The 16678-nt window shown below is 43.0% G+C and overlaps 1 protein-coding gene across 2 annotated transcripts; it reads right to left on the bottom strand.

Moving 5' to 3' along the window:
• Positions 1–5862: 5862 nt before the first annotated feature.
• Positions 5863–16361, bottom strand: LOC142929228 (dual specificity tyrosine-phosphorylation-regulated kinase 2-like). 2 transcript variants are annotated; one of them, XM_076070036.1, is made up of 9 exons: positions 15695–16361; positions 14244–14379; positions 11476–11557; positions 10352–10518; positions 9705–9765; positions 9470–9587; positions 8958–9188; positions 8005–8234; positions 5863–6985 (listed from the first exon to the last, which is right to left on the bottom strand). In XM_076070036.1, exons 1-8 carry the CDS (start codon positions 15850–15852, stop codon positions 8048–8050), a joined length of 1140 nt encoding a protein of 379 aa, XP_075926151.1. In that variant the 5' UTR covers positions 15853–16361; the 3' UTR covers positions 5863–6985; positions 8005–8047. The 2 variants fall into 2 exon arrangements, with proteins under 2 accessions (XP_075926151.1, XP_075926166.1); XM_076070051.1 differs by lacking the exon at positions 15695–16361 and having other exon boundaries at positions 14244–14504.
• Between the last annotated feature and the right edge of the window lie 317 nt (positions 16362–16678).

The following is a 16678-nucleotide window of genomic DNA, read 5'->3' as shown; positions in this document are numbered from 1 at the left end:
CGGATGTTATTAGCTAAGAGCATTCCAAATAAAAATGGGACCCCGTTTAATGCACAAAATCAAAGCGATACACAAACTCATGCGTTGCTGTGGATAATTTTTGGGTAACAGCATATATAATCATAACTCCATTTTTCTTGGTTCTTTCGGTAAAGTCACGTAGAAGGGAAACAGTAAAATAATGAACTCAAGCACGTACACCAAGCTCTTAAGGCTAATGGTTATTCCGATGACACAATCCGCAAAGCTATCACTCCAACCATGAAGAAGGACCCTCTTTAGGAGCCTTTCAAAACGATCACTTTACCCTACATTGTAGGGATCACAAAAAAGTTCTCCAAAATCTTGAATAAACACAAGATCCAGGTCCGATTCAACACATTACATAAAATCCGTGATCTGGTTGCGTCTGTAAAAGATGTGATTCCGGACATACAGTACCCTGGCGTCTACAAACTAAGTTGCCTCTGTGGTAGTAGTTACATTGGAGAAACCAAACGGCATGTCTCGGACCGCATTCGTGAACACAAAGCAGACCTGAAACACGGTAGGACCAACACCTCGGCCGTGGCAGATCATTTATAATTCAGTAGGTTCACATGACATTGACTTCTCCTAGACAGAGGTTCTTTGCAAGCCATCTGGCTACCATGAGAGATTCGTTCATGAGGCTATCCACATATACAAACAAAGACAATTTCAACCGAGAAGATGGATTCTGGCTTAGCAATCATTGGAAGGATTTGATAAACCATTTTGGGACTTAATTGATTGATCACGCTTACGCTGGCTTTCAGACCGCATCCATTATTTTCGTCTCCCCCCTCCTAGTTTCCGAACATAGATGGACTCATCCATCAGAATAAACTGTCAACTCGCTCTCCGTGGTGCTAACGTTAAAAAACCGCCATTTTTTTCCAAAATTTCTTTTTGTGGTTTTCACACCTGATGATGATTGCTTGTGTTGCAGTTGAAACGTCGTGACAATTTTATTGTTTTATATTTTTATTATTTTATTGTTTCCCTTCTACGTGACTTTACCGAAAGAACCAAGAATATGAATCCCTGCAGTCACGAAAACTTTAAATCAAAACATAACTTCATTGTTTCCACGTTAAAATATTCTTTATTTTATATTTTAAAAAGGCCTTAAAACCGAGCTCCATGACACACCAGACAAACATTTTATTGGCCCTGATGTGAAAGAAAGAGGGGTTCATGAAGGGTCAGCATTAGTTGTCCAAGGAAGGAAAAATACCACTAGTTGGTAACTGAAAGTTGGCTTCTATGAAAGAAGACAACAAGAGAACGTTTAATTCGGCGAGGGGTGGGGGGAAAGGGCAAACGAGCATGGGTGCGGGTGGAAGCACCACGGGTAAATCGTTGTACCAACTAATTCTAGCAGAAAAAAACAGTAATGAATTCTGTCCATTGTAACAGAGGTGTCCATAGAATTTTCTAAGCACATCCCACCATTGGGACCACCAGCCGAATAGAGCAGTTTTGCAAAACCTTGAACGGTTTGGAAAGTGAAACCTCAAAAGAGGATGCGCATTAGGGAAGCTGCAAATTATGAATTTTCAGCACAACCAGTGCGATTAATTCACGCCAGTTAAACAAAAATATGGGTCTCCATTGTGTGCCACTGCCTGTAACCCACCAAGAAAAGTTCTGGTTACTTATGACAACTTTGCAGTGCATTTACTTAGCTCAAAATTATTATTCGAAAAAAACATTCATTCATCAAATGTACTTCAGACCAAAAACAATACATACTGCTGCCACAGATGACAAAAGTCAGTCCTATTGAACAATATTTTTTTAAACACATGTAAAGTTTTGCTGTTGCAGCAGCAGAAGATTAGATGCTAGTGACATGAGACCACTGTTAGGAGGGGGGGGGGGATGCTGACAACACACAAACGGACAACGATCACAAACTATGTACAATGCTTGCCACCGCTGGAATTCCCAACGGACTATGTAGTGTCACGTGCCTGAGCCTATGGGGGGAAATGCAGAAGTTGCATTTCCCAGGAAACAACGTCAGGTTTTCTCGCAGACCCAATTAGGGGTGGTTTTGAACACCTTCGGCATAAATAACAAGACGATGCTTTTACATATATACGTGATTTTTTTTATGCTGGTAAATGCAGAATGATGCTTAAATGTGTTCTTTTGGTTTAAAACAACTTGGCGAATTCACTGGTCGAGAATTTGGAAACCGGCTCGGCAGAACCTGGAAGTTGATCGATGGAAGTGAGAAACGTTGAATCCAAAATCAGTTTAAGATGAGAACGATGCTGTGATCATCATGGTTGACACTTTTGGGAGGAATGGCCCTTTTCCATCGCCGAGATAAAGATGGGATGGACATTGTTTTCCCTTCAGATATAACAACGTGCAAGTTGTAAATGAATAATCTGAGTCTCCTTGCACCACTAAATTAATGCAACCCGTCATTCAGAAATTCAGCTACAAAATCAACATTTAAGGCATGTAAAAAATACCACTTTGGGAGAAATAATGGTGCCAAAGTAATGAAAATCTTTGAATGTAGAAGTCAGAATTCCTCACATTCACACATCCTAAATGGAAAAGACAGGTTAAATAGAAAAACTATTCTTAAACTTAGAACAAAATTTGACGAGAGAAGAATTGAAAGTATTAAATGCTGCAAAAACAAGGACGAAAAACCATGCACATACGTGGACTCTCTCACACTTTCCCAAAAGCGTTTGTCTCGAGAAAATTTTAGTTTTTCTCACACAAAGCACGAGCAGGGTTAAGGAAACATCACATAAACTGTTCAGGTCAGCGGGCTTTTTGACCAGGCAATTTCCCTTGGAGAGGAGACACTTTTGCTCGATATTCGGGCGTACATAGGCAAGAATAATGAGAGGATGGCAGTGAGGGCAGAGAAAGCACCGGGGAGAGTCTGTACGGAACGGAGACAGGGCGATGAAATCAGCCCCATTCGCAGGCGCTCAGTCGATCGGTCACTGCATTTGCTGAACCGGGAGAGATTACAGCAATCTAGATTTGAAGTTTTCGTGACTGCAGGGGATCCATAGTCTTTGGTTCTTTGGGTAAAGTCACGTGGGTTGAAAATAAAATAGATTAAATCACGACGTTTAGAGCGCAGCACAAGCGGTCCGTCATCAGGTGGGACAACCAACAGGAAGAAACAAACTGCTGAAGTGGGCGAATCGGAGTTGCAGAGAGTTCCGCTTCAGCAATTTGTTTCTTGCTGTGGTTGTCCCAACACGATGACGGACCGCTTGCGTTGCTCCCGAAACGTCGTGATTTAATTCGTTTTATACCTACGTGACTTTACCGAAAGATTACAGCAACTTGGGAAGGCCTTCGTTGCAGCAGTGGACAGATCAGGGCTGAAGACACACACACACAAAACACATACAACGCACAAATTAGTAAATATAATGTAGTACACAATAAATGCACGCGCGCAAACGTCACGCGAGTAATTAAATAAATACAGTAAAACCTTGGATTGCGAGTAACTTGGTCTATGAGTGTTTTGCAAGACGAGCACATTTTTAAAATAAATATTAATTTGATAAACGAGCGAGGTCTTGCAATACGAGCAGTACGTACACGCTTTGTACTGCCGAGCGTCACGTGATCACAACTGATGTACGAGTGCTTTAATATATGAGTGCTTTGGATTACAAAACACGTTTCCAGAACGAATTATGCTCGCAATCCAAGGTTTTACTGTGTACAGTACATGCATACACATACCTATACAAACGCAAATCAATATAAAAAAACAAATGTATACGTACGCAATAGAGTATGCAATAATTAATAAATATATACACAGTATAATATGCACACAAGAGCAGGGGGGAACATAAACACGTAGGGTTTCATGGACGTACATAAAGCAGTGTTTTAGTACTCGATGTTCAACCTTGTTTTCATGGTTGGTCACCAACACTCTCCAATTCATCGCAATTGTATGTACGTTTAACTTCTTTTGCATCATACGGAGCCAACCGTGCTAATCGGACGTGCAGAGGATTCCATCCGGTGCCGGGATCCAAAACCGAAACATTAAATTAATATAGATATAGATATAGGGTGGCCCGATCTGTATAACCAAGCGATTTATGGACAGTTACTACATGGCAACATGTGCGATTGCGAGTGACATCAAACAAGCTACAATGACCAACAATGGCAACTCGCACAACGAGCCATCGAAAGCACAATATGTATTCAACTACCTCGAACAACAAAGATCCCCTGTGTAGCCTTAACAGACTGTTGGGGCGAGTGCTGTTAGCACCTATAAAGGTCGGCCCTCCCCTAGGCCGAGCCGGCCTAGGGGAGGGCCGGCCTAGGGGAGGCCCAGGACCCGGTTCAGATATAATCGTCACTGGTGCTGGCCGGACGTGGGAATCGAACTCGGGACGCCGAGTTCATAGCGCAGCGCGCTCACCGCTACACCACCGCTCCACTTACACACACACTCCACACTCGCAGCCTACGTTAATTTTTCGTCTCCCCCCTCCTCTTTTCCGAACATAGATGGACTCGTCCATCTAAACAAACTGTCAAATCGCTATCCGTGGTGCTAACGTTTAAAAATAAATAAATACAAACCGCCACTTCTTTCAAATGTTCTTGCCGTTGTTTTTCACACCTGATGATGACTGCTTGTGTTGCAGTCGAAACGTCGTGAGAATTTTATTGTTTTATACATATTTTATTATTTTATTGTTTCCCTTCAACGTGACTTTACCGAAAGAACCAAGAATATGAATCACTGCAGTCACGAAAGCTTTAAATCAAAATTTAAGGTGTAAACCGTTTTTGTGGGGTGCGAAGCGTGTCAGTGACCAACTAAGCTTCGGTGGTGGTGAAGGAGTGGATGGTGTTGGTCGTCGCGTGGTGGAGTCATGGATGACGCCGGTCCGGCAGTGCAGCGCTCAGGATTTAGTGCGGAGGGAGTTGGGGGGGGGTAAGGGCTGGATGGGGCTGTCCCCTCGCACAGCCCCGGGTTGCCTGCCCGTTCATCACCTTTGCGTTGGTGTTCTCCATCTCAACTTACAGCTGTTTTATTGTCATAATCAGGGATAATTTTAGATGCGCGATGTGTTGATGATGCACCCAAGGCCACACTCGTCATTCTTCCACTCGCACTATCTGTCTCAGGAAAACAGTATTATTGCATTCCAACACTCCCTGCCCTTTCCAACTTACCCCCCTTGAGTGCTCGTGTATCTGGGTGCACCATCATATTCTACCCGGATTCTCCCGGAGGTGGTCTCGCGTCAAACTCACCCATGTTTTACCACAGGGTCCGGGAGTCACCATCTCACACCGAACTTTGCCAATTCTCTCTCACATAGGAAACCCATGGCCAGGTCACTCGCTCGGTTTGCCGGGATGAAAACCCAGGTGGAGAGGTTCGGTTTGTGTGTTCTAGTTGACCTAAGCGCTAGTCGGGGTGCGTGCATGGGGTGAATGCATGGTGTGTGTGTATGTGTGGGCTGTATGAGTGGTGTGTGCATATGGTGTGTGTGTGGGGTGTAGGTGTGCGTGGGGTGTGTGTGTAGTTTGTGCATGGGGTGTGTGTGTGGGGTGTGAGCATGGGGTGTGTGTGTGGGGTGTATGTGTGCGTGGTGTGTGTGTGGGGGGTGTGTGTGGTGTGTGTATATGTGTGGGTGCATGTGTGCGTGGGGTGCAAGCATGGTTTGTGTGTGTGCGTGGGGTGTGCACGGTGTGTGAATAGTGTGTGTATGCGTGGGGTGTGTGTGTGTGTGTGGTGCAAACAAGTAAAACAATATTAATAAACGTTCCAACAAAACCATAAATGCCAAGAAACATTGCTACAAATGAAAAATTTGTATTTACAAAATACTGAACACGAGGCTTGTTTGCAAACTTGCATGAAAGTAAAACGTATTGCACATTTAAATCTTCTGCATTAATACGTTCACGGTGAGACGGCCTTCCTCTAAATTCAATACACGAATAAACTAAACTAATATATTTACAGTTATTATATACGAGTTAAAAACAAACTTGCATGAAAGCAAAACGTATTGCACATTTAAATCTTCTGCATTAATACTTTCACGGTGAGACGGCCTTCCTCTAAATTCAATACACGGTAAAACTAAACTAATATATATTTACAGTTATTATTATATACGAGTTAAATACAAACTTGCATGAAAGTAAAACGTATTGCACATTTAAATCTTCTGCATTAACACGTTCACGGTGAGACGGCCTTCCTCTAAATTCAATACACGATTAAACTAAACTAATATATATTTACAGTTATTATTATATACGAGTTAAATACAAACTTGCATGAAAGTAAAACGTATTGCACATTTAAATCTTCTGCATTAACACGTTCACGGTGAGACGGCCTTCCTCTAAATTCAATACACGATTAAACTAAACTAATATATATTTACAGTTATTATTATATACGAGTTAAAAACAAACTTGCATGAAAGTAAAACGTATTGCACATTTAAATCTTCTGCATTAATACTTTCACGGTGAGACGGCCTTCCTCTAAATTCAATACACGGTAAAACTAAACTAATATATATTTACAGTTATTATTATATACGAGTTAAAAACATCCTTAGCTATTTCATTAACAGTAAGTCAAGAGAAAGGAGGGGGGGGTGTTTGTGTGTGTGGTGTGTTATTGGTGGGTGATGGTTGGGTGGTGTGTGTGTGCATAGGTGGTGGGTGCGTGATGTGTGTAGGTGGGTGGTGTGTGTGGGTGGTGTGTGTGTGGGTGGGTGGTGGGTGGGGTGTGTGTGTGTGGGGTATGTCTGTGTGAGGTGTGTGTGGGTGGATGGGGTGTGTGGGTGGGGTGTGTGTGTGGGGTGTGTGCAGGTGGGGTGGTGGGGGGTTGCAGGATGTCTTGGGGTCTGGGGTCTCTGCCTCTTCCATTCCAGGTGTCGACATCCCCCGGTGACGTCACCTGTTCCGGGCACAAACCCAGGGGAAGCATTGGGGTCATCAAGGGACAGAGCACTCAAGACACACAGCAGCAGGTCTCCAGTCGTGTCTCAAGATGCTGCATGACATCGTGCAACAAGGGAGTGGAACACCAACGAGAGAAGCAGCCAGCTGGATGCAGTGCAATACAAATTTGGATTTATCTTCTCCATGTAAAATTGGTGGGAAAGATATTTTGCGGTGACGTAATGTTCACATACATTTCCTCGGGATGATCATGTATTTTTAAGCTATGTTAATGAAAGATTCTGATTATTATGAAATAAATAGCTTACACCAAAACAGAACTCTTAGACAAAATAATCCTTTTCTTTTCCAATACAGATCTTTGGTCTTTTCTTAAATTGAACATTTATCTTGTTGATTGTACTTTAGCTGAAAGATTTGCATGCATTACGCGAGAGCTGAGCTTCTGTTAAAGATCTCAAAATAAGAGCTGAGTTATTGTTAACACTTATTTTTGAATGTAATCTCTTACGTAACATTATTTAATGCTTGTTTTTCAACATTCCGGTTTCCTGAAATCCAAATAAATTGGAATTTTTGCCCACGTGACAACATCGTTTGATTGGCTGTCAGTAGAGGGAAAAGCTGAAAATTGTCAGATACCTCGACGATCTGACCCAAAGTAACGAATAATGAATCTAAGATTGGTCGTGAAAGCCGAGATATAATACTTTTTTACCTTTTAACGTGCACAGTGCTCACTCACTCTTACAACGCGAGAAACCACAGAACCACAATTGTCCAAGCTCTGAGGTCCTCTATACGTCAAGGTGTTATCGGCCAAATAATGAGTGGCTTTAAAATGTCGAAGGAAACTGGGGATCCGGAAAAAAAAAACCCCACGCATGCGAGGCGAAAACCACTCAATCCCATCCAGACGGAACAGGTGGAGTCCACATTTTTGTTGTGCTGCCTTCTCCTGGCAAGCCAGGATACGGGTGCCCACGGAAAGGGAGCGACCCACCAAACCCTTACCTCCACTGTACTGGAGTGGTGGGGTGCGCCAACGATGGGGCCTTTATTCTTCCGCATTGCAGCAGCAATGCTTCCGGACAAATCTAAGAAATGTCCGGAGTCGCTGCCGCACACGGGCAAATCTCCGCCCAGGCCCCCTCGATGCCTTCGCTCCGGTGTTGGCGACAGCTTCACTTATCGCTTGATGGCTGCGTTGGTATTCCAGGGCAGTGTAGAAACTGGCGTTCGAGCTGAAAGAGAGTTGCAAGGGCCACTGTTATGCCTCTGTCTGCCTTTCTTTATTTGTGCTGAAACTTTCCTACTGCAATACAATTCCATTATCTATCCTACTGCTACTCCCTGGCCCTGCCCCCCAGCCACAACCAGGTCTACCCCTATCAGAATATGTTCAGAATCAGAATATTTATTTAGACTGTAGGAATATTATGACCTTTAAAGCTCTTTTTTTTACAGATGTCAAGTAGATCACTGCCCCTACACCTATCACTACCCAAACCCTTCTGAAGATAAGAAAAGCCAAAGCATTTTCACACTCAAACGAGCAAGCAGAGTGGTGGGAATTCCACATTCCCATGGCAGGGGCCAATCTATAAATGAAAACCAATGTTAGAATGATGTCCAGTACTGCTGGACATCATACTGGACATCCGTGAAAAAGAGCTTCATAGCTCATCAAATTCCTCCAGTATAAATAAATATTCTGATTCTTTTCTAGAGTTATAGGCAGAGGAGAAGAGGAAGATCTGGAGCCTAGAGTTGAACAAGAGCATGAAGTCGACAATGAAGATGGCTGGGGAAGGACAGTTCCAGACTGCAGAGGAGAAAGAGCAACGTCTCAAAGAGAGCTGCATGCAGAGAGAAAGCATTGAGCAGGGAGAAACATCAAAGTCACTTCATAAGAACCTAACCAACACAAATATTCTTCAAGATGCAACGTGCACGTGGAGACTCACGATTGGCTCTTGGCTGACACAAAATCTTCCTCGAGATCTGACCCAGAATCATTCGTCCAGCTCTGCTCGCATTGGCTCACACGATCCACCTCCACGATCTCGTCCATTTTAATCGATGCGTCCACAGCATCCGGTTCATTGTGACTAGCATGGCTTTTGTCCTTGGTGTCGTCCTGAAGCCACCTGTGGTTCAAAGCTTCCTCAGGCGTGAGCCGGCGAGCGGGATCCCACCTGCCAAGATATGAACGGTGAATCGTCAGGGTCCACTTACCGTCTACATTTCTTCTAATAATGGGGTGGAGGTGTGGCACATGCAATTATTTACCTTCATTATGCAAACGAATACAAGAAGGCACAAGGCATGAAATATTGCCCTGTTATGACACAAAGCCACTCCCTGTCAGTAAAACATCACTCCTAGTAATGTGCACTCTGTTTACGAGAGTGCTGATGGTGAACACGAAAATAATGATGAATTAAGATCATATGTAGACAGTACAGGTATATCTTACTCAAGGCATCCTTGAACAAAATCGATTAACTCTCTGTTCGTAGTCCGAAGCTTTTCCTTAAGAGAGGTGGTGCTTGGAACGACCTTCCTGCCGTTCACCCTGTGGCACCCTGTCTTGTCTGTGTTGGAGAGAAAATGAGTGAAACGGGTTTCCGAGGATTACGAACAAAGTACATTACGGCAATGCTTGCCTGGATAATTGTGACAACAGAAGTAGCAACCTCCCCTCCACTTACCGGTGTCAATGTACATTTCGGTCGCAGCATCAATCATGGACCTTGGTGGGAGACCAAAAATCTGTGCACAGGTCACAGTGAAATTAATATACATGGGTTAGGTCATTGGACTGTGTGTATCGTAAACATACATACAGTAGACTTCCTCAAATGTAAATGTCTCTAAAACTGAAACGTTTATTCACAAGGACTGCACATGCTTTTACAACATTACCATATATTTTAATTATTGGGTACTTAATGAACAAATATTGCCCATTAAAGTTACTTCATGAACCTCAGGGATGAACAATGAACCCGAAGAATGGAAAGGGTAATAGTCTGTCGCTCTGAGCGATGATTATCAACAAGGCCAAATCACATCATACGTGCCCAACTATTGTCTGATCACATTAAAGATATGACTATTCTCTATGTACATACTGGCAGCAGAGCAACATTTGTTCCCATGGAATAAGGCCAAAAGTATAATTGCTCCACAGATTGCAATCCACGGCAGTCTCCTCTATGGTTGTTAGCGACTAATGGACCATCACTCGGCATTAGCATTGTGAGCCGGCTCAGCTAAAACTAAACCATGGGCTCTGCTGTTGGTTGCAATTCAAATTCATAAATAATGAGATTATATTTTAGCATATTTCAGGTACCGTGATCATTTGGGCAAGATAATCTCCAGTGGTCCGTAAGAGAGGGTAGCCAGAAGAGAGCTCAGCAATTACGCAGCCCAGGGACCACATGTCCACTGCGCAGGTGAGTTGGAGGCCCAGGAACATCTCTGGAGCCATGTATTTCCACGTTCCGAAAGATCCGAAAACTGCGCACCACACACACATGGACAGCACCGATTGAGCGAGAAGGTCATGCACGTTATTTGTCCACTTAGATTTTTGAGTGCACACAGATTAAAACATTTACATTTTGTAGGATGGTAAAATTGGTCATTCTATCCAGCAGATGAATGTGGATCTTTCTAAAACTGGCTCAGAACTGGAAAAGTGTGAGCGGCACTCCAAGAGACGTTTTGACATTGGTAAAAACGTTGTTTGCAAACACCTATTAATGCCTGTATGACCTGATAGGGTCTCTATGGCTGAGAATAATAACTGAGTCACTGAGAATGTAGTGCATTGTAAAGCTGCTCACCATGCCACGTTTCCAAACGCACACACATAAGAATAACAGGCGCCATTCGCCACTAGGTAGCAGTGACGTCACCACGGGACCTGTGCCAGGCCAGGTGCACTTTGAGGCCACGTGAAATGTCGAAGTCTCACTGACATATCACGAAAGATATCTAGGTGCCATGGGTTGACGAACTGAGATGACTGGCATATGTACCAACTATGCCCCCTCTGTGTCAACACACATATAAGACAAAGATCCCCCGTATAGCCTTAACAGACTGTTGGGGCAAGTGCTGTTAGCGAGCACCTATGAAGGCCGGCACGGCACACGAGGTGGTGGGGGGCCAGCAGCACGCCCGGCTGCTTTTGTCTCCCTAGTGGCGATGTTTACACACCGCACGAGGCGCTCATTTGGGGCTGAGTCGACCTCGGGGAGTCCCAGGACCGGTTCAGATAATCGTCACTGGTGTCGGCCGTGAGCGGGAATCGAACTTGGGGCGGCCGGGGAGCGTAGCGCAGCGTAGCGCTAACCGCTGCACCGCGCTAACCGCTGCACTAGCGCTCCCCACTCGTATATTCACAAAGATTCACAAAGACGCACAGACACACACACCCTCACACGAAAAAACACAAGCAAAACTACTCACTTGGTTTCGTCATTTTGATGCTCGCGCCAAAATCAATGATCCTGATGTTGCCGGTTGCGTGGTCTTTGACCATGGTGTTTTCCTAGGAAAAATAACAGGGGATAAAAGTGGTTAAGGTTCAAAAGTGCTCATGGCATGGATGGCCGGCGTGAACTCACCTCTGATTAATCAACACGTATAATTGTGCACTCTGCTAATTGCTACGGAGAGACGGGTACATTTTCGTCATTATATAAGAAGGCAATGATGACTAGGGATAAGACCCCGAGCCCCACGTGCACTGTAGAGTTTACATTAGCTCCAATAATATGTAACTTTTACAATCATATTACTTTACTGTTAATCGAATGACAGGAACTCGGTAATGTTAATTGACGTTTGACTGATTTATTGGTGGTAATGAAGATATTCACAATTAAGATTATGATATCAAAGTTGATTTCTATATTTAAAATACTTGGGTCTAGAATATTAATAACACTGGTGCTCAATCCCTATTAACAGAGATATTTAGCTGCGGTGTTGTGAGGTGGAGGGTGTGCCTCGTCACTATTGCAGGTGTGAAGATGTTCAATTATTTTTTCCAGTTGTTTTTGTTAATTTTCAGTTTTTGCGCGGGAAATCTAATAATAAGATGGCGACGGCCTCGTGGTTAGTCATTTTATTAACTTGTTTATTTTGATCAATCCAACTCGAATCAATAGATATAACGAATTTAAAGTTTTCGTGACTGCAAGGATTCATCTTCTTTGGTTCTTTCGGTAAAGTCACGTAGAATGAGAATAAAATAATACATTGATAAAATAAAATAACACAATAAAATTCTCACGACGTTTCGGCCACAACACAAGCGGCCTTCATCAGGTGAAGGGACGAGACTGTCTGGAGGACAGTGCTGGAGCGAACACAGCCAAGCTCAGACCGCGACGTTTAAGCTGTGTGAGAAGAAACAGAGCGCCTTCTATGACCAGTCACAAGCTAATCCCTCAGTTATTTCAATGCTAAATTCTCCTGTTTCATTTGTACTAGGTACCTCTGTGGATGTGTAGGCTTTGACTTTAACATAGCCATTTCTGTGACCAGTCACAAGCTAATCACTCAGCTATTGCAATGCTAAATTCTATGCTAATTCCTTTGTCAAGGCGCTCTGTTTCTTCTCACACAGCTTTAAGGTCGCGGTCTGAGCTTGGCTGTGTTCGCTCCAGCGCTGTCCTCCAGACAGTCTCATCCCTTCACCTGATGAAGGCCACTTGTGTTGTGGCCGAAACGTCGTGAGAATTTTATTGTGTTATTTTATTTTATCAATTTATTATTTTATTCTCATTCTACGTGACTTTACCGAAAGAACCAAAGAAGGTATAACGGAGTTGAAAGATGATTAGAGCATTTTGGTGATGAAAATAGAAGTAGCTTTTTTGTGAAAGTTGATCACATTTTGGTGTTATTGTACTCGTTGGTTCTATTCGGTAAAGGCACGTAAAAGTATAAAACAAAAAATAAAAAAATCACGACGTTTCGGCCACAACACAAGTGGCCTTCATCAGGTGAAGGGACCAGACTGTCTCGAGGACAGCGCTGGTCCCTTCACCTGATGAAGGCCACTTGTGTTGTGGCCGAAACGTCGTGAATTTTTTTTTGTTGTTTTATACTTTTATGTGATTTTACCGAATAGAACCAAAGAGTATGGATCCTTGCAGTCACGAAAGCTTCAAATCTAGAATTGGTGTTATTGTTTTGCATTGTGCGGTTCATTGCGAATGCACAAAATGGCCACGTTGTAGCAGCCATTTAATATTGACTTAATTTGGTGAACAGAATCGGCGTTACTGCAGAGGTTATATTCCTGATTAATAGTTGTTTTTATATATTTATTGTCAGTAAAATTTGATTTGCCTAATTTGCATGTCAATATAATTCCATATTAAATATGTATTTATTATTAATAACTATATAAGTACACATTGTTTCGTTTATGCAGTGTTATCAGGGACTGTGGGAAGTTTAGGAGGCATTAAAGATGTTTTGGGGCAGATGCTTCTTTTTAAAAATTAAAGATGTTTTGGGGCAGATGCTTCTTGTTAAATGTTAAAGAATATAATGTTAAATGTTATTCGACATGATAAGTGGCTGCTACCATAATTGAGATTTGGGAAGACTCCATGCTGAGAGATTGAGCTGTGGTCTTGTGACGTGGAGTCGCTCACTTCTCAGGAGGACGGAACACAGCGCGGATTATCTGCTCGTGTTCTACAAACTGTACCACTTGAATCACTGTCTATTTAGCCGACCTGTCCCCCTCGTTAGGATAAGTTACAGGTGCTTCTCTCCTTTTCCTCGTGTCAGAAACTTGTCTAACATTGCCAATTGTAATTATCGCTTTTGAGTGTTGTGATTGTGGCCAATGTAAATTAGAATCTCTTCAAATAAACTGCAGAGTGTACTCTAGAGCAAGAAGAGATTAGACAATGTCCTGGATTGAAACAAGTGTCGATTACTTTTTATACATTTATCGAAACAATAGCATTATTGTTGTGCAATTCGGTATGAGGTGCAGGGTGTTTGGTTTTCAAATTTTTGAGTTACGAGAGAGGTCTTATTTTAGATTTGAAGCTTTCGTGACTGCAAGGATCCATACTCTTTGGTTCTATTCGGTAAAGTCACGTGACTTTACCGAATAGAACCAAAGAGTATAGGTCTGATTTTGCCACAGTTGCCTCAAGGCAAAACATATCCATGAATGACGGCAGTATGTTATTGTATTTACTTACCATCTTCAGGTCGCCATAAATGATGGCCTCCTTCTTAAGTTTTGCAAGGGCCCTCAACATGGATCTTGCATAGAGCCTGATTGTTGACGGTGCAAAGATCGTGGAGTTGCCATGGAATTGATCAAAGAGGTCGATGCTGCAAGACAATATATCGTCAATGGTTAGTCCACCTTCGACTATCTTGGTCAATGCTTAGGATCGCTTCATGAACTGGAGGAATCATGCTTTACAATAGATTAGGAGTTTTATCATGTAAAACCAAATTTCTCCCAGGGGAATGATGATGAAACATGACCTGCATATTGGGTTTGAGAAATATAATAACATCAACTTATAACATGCACAGTAATCACTTCAATGTAATATAAAGAGAACATTACTCAGACGTACGAGGAACCACAAACAGCAAGTCAACCAAAGTCATGAGCAGGCGCTAAAAGATGCCTAAGCTCTGCGGTCTTGTACATATAAAGGTATTTTCTAAAAAAAAATAATTGAGCGTTTACATGTTGGAAGAAAGCGGAGCACCCAGACAAAAACCCACACTTGCGAGGGGGCAATACTGTATCCCGTACAGGTGTAACAGGTAGAGTCTACACTTTTGTTGTACTGCTCTCTACCGACAAGCCAGGGCATAGGCACCTCGACGCCCACGGTAGGGAGTTTCGCAAAATGTGTGTGACCCACCAAAACCTCGCCTCAGCAGTGCTGGATTACAGGCGGGCACCAAAATCGCCTGGCTCATAGGGCTCGTTATGAGAATTTGCTGTTGTATCTGGTTTCATGATAAAGGTAATGGATGAGACAGGACGTTGCGGTAGGTAACAATGTTGTTTACAGATAACGAGAAACATCGTTTACTGTATTTGTAATTATTATGAAGTGCTATGTTTTAATGTGCTGTACAATGTAAAATGGTGGTAACCACTCAGCTCATATGTATTAAGTAAGGTGGGAGAGCATCGTTGCATCATAAACAGTTACGTGCCACGTTAAGGAGACACCCGTGTCCCTTTCATATTTTAAAAACTACCAATAAAGCCTTAACATGAAAGGGCTGGTACAATCCGATGGGTGGTGACATGGCCTAATGGCAGCATGATCCCCGCCTTTCGTCGAGGTTCATGGTTCGAATCCAGCAGCCTCCCTGATTAATGCAGCTGTAATAATACCACACACCGCGTCTGTCTCACAGCCGATGTTAAAAATTCGAAAATTACCCGAAAAATTAATTTATTGCCGTTGTACAACTTAGGAATCATCGCCCCCCTACTGGCAATCTAATGCCCCAGGTCACTGTTGCAAATGAGACTCATCCTGGTCTCTTGAGTTCTCACCTGGTCAAACAACATTTTTTAAAATCTGAATTTCATCAAATGTTACCTGCACGTTTTAAAAAAATGCTTGAGATAAACACGATGTTGGCGCACAGATGTGATTTTTTTACTTACGTCATGAGCTCCATAACGAAGCCGGGATGATTTCTGAACATAAGACGTCCGATAAATCTAATAATGTAGTTATTTTCATTGTCCTTGGACTGCAACGCTTTCATGATATGCGCCTCCCTTCTGCATTTCTGAAGGTCGTTTCTGTGGAGGGAATGCATCGGTGAGTCTCACCCCACTCTTAAGTCTTGCATATTTTTATGCATTATCACGCACATGGGATGGCGCGGTCAACAGAGCTCCAGAGTCATGGCTGTGAGCGCTTCATCCCGGTCAACGTCAACGTCGTCCCTGCCCGGTCGACGTGATCAGCGGCCAACTGGGGAGGCTGCACCAATCGGTTGGGAAGTTGTCGATGGTCGTTACCCGAAAGGGGTTACCACATCCCATCTCAGTGCGGTGAAAATGTTGCACCACTGGATTGTGATCACTGTGGTTTTTGAGCTATGTTAAGCGAGTAAGGTATAAAGTGTCCTGCTCCTCCAACCGAAACTGTGGACGATGTTGTGAAGCACTGTGGTCTGTGCTCCTTTAATGCGGAATTGCAAAAGTTGAAAAAAAAAATCTCTCCTGAAGACCCCTCGTGGCTAGCAGACCTCCTTGGCATTGGTATTTAGTGCCTGAACATGTTGCAATATAGAAGAATATAATATAATGGGCAAAAGGGCAGCACTCATCTCCGTTGTTGGTCAGTGGTGTGAACTCCACGTTCACGTGGCAGTAACCTTAAAAAAATTACATATTGCCTCTTCATGACAAATCAAATATCATTTTGATGGTGTTTGAAGACTTTTATGAAATTATAAACTCATACAGAAACAGCTTCTGATGGAGATGGATACATGACCTGGCAGTCGCACGTTCGCCACTCGTTGAAGAGGTTCAAGGTTCGAATCAAGCAGCCGCCCTGATTAATACTGCGGGTGTATAACCATAATAATGCATGCTGTCTGCTTCGATGGATGCTAAAGAACACCTGACGTTATT

Source organism: Petromyzon marinus, chromosome 1, assembly GCF_048934315.1.
Source record: "Petromyzon marinus isolate PM22_M1 ecotype Great Lakes invasive population chromosome 1, UKy_Petmar_22M1.pri1.0, whole genome shotgun sequence".
NCBI classification, from domain to species: Eukaryota; Metazoa; Chordata; class Hyperoartia; order Petromyzontiformes; family Petromyzontidae; genus Petromyzon; species Petromyzon marinus.
The sequence above is the reverse complement of the archived record's forward strand: the minus strand, read 5'-3'. Positions and strand labels throughout refer to the sequence as shown.

Coding starts and splice junctions, on each gene's coding strand:
- LOC142929228 (XM_076070036.1), bottom strand. CDS start 15,852: ATGCATTCCCTCCACAGAAACGACCTTCAGAAATGCAGAAGGGAGGCG. Junction 14,380..15,694: donor TTCGTTATGGAGCTCATGAC/GTAAGTAAAAAA, acceptor ATTGTCTTGCAG/CATCGACCTCTTTGATCAAT. Junction 10,519..11,475: donor CATCAAAATGACGAAACCAA/GTGAGTAGTTTT, acceptor TGTGGTGCGCAG/TTTTCGGATCTTTCGGAACG.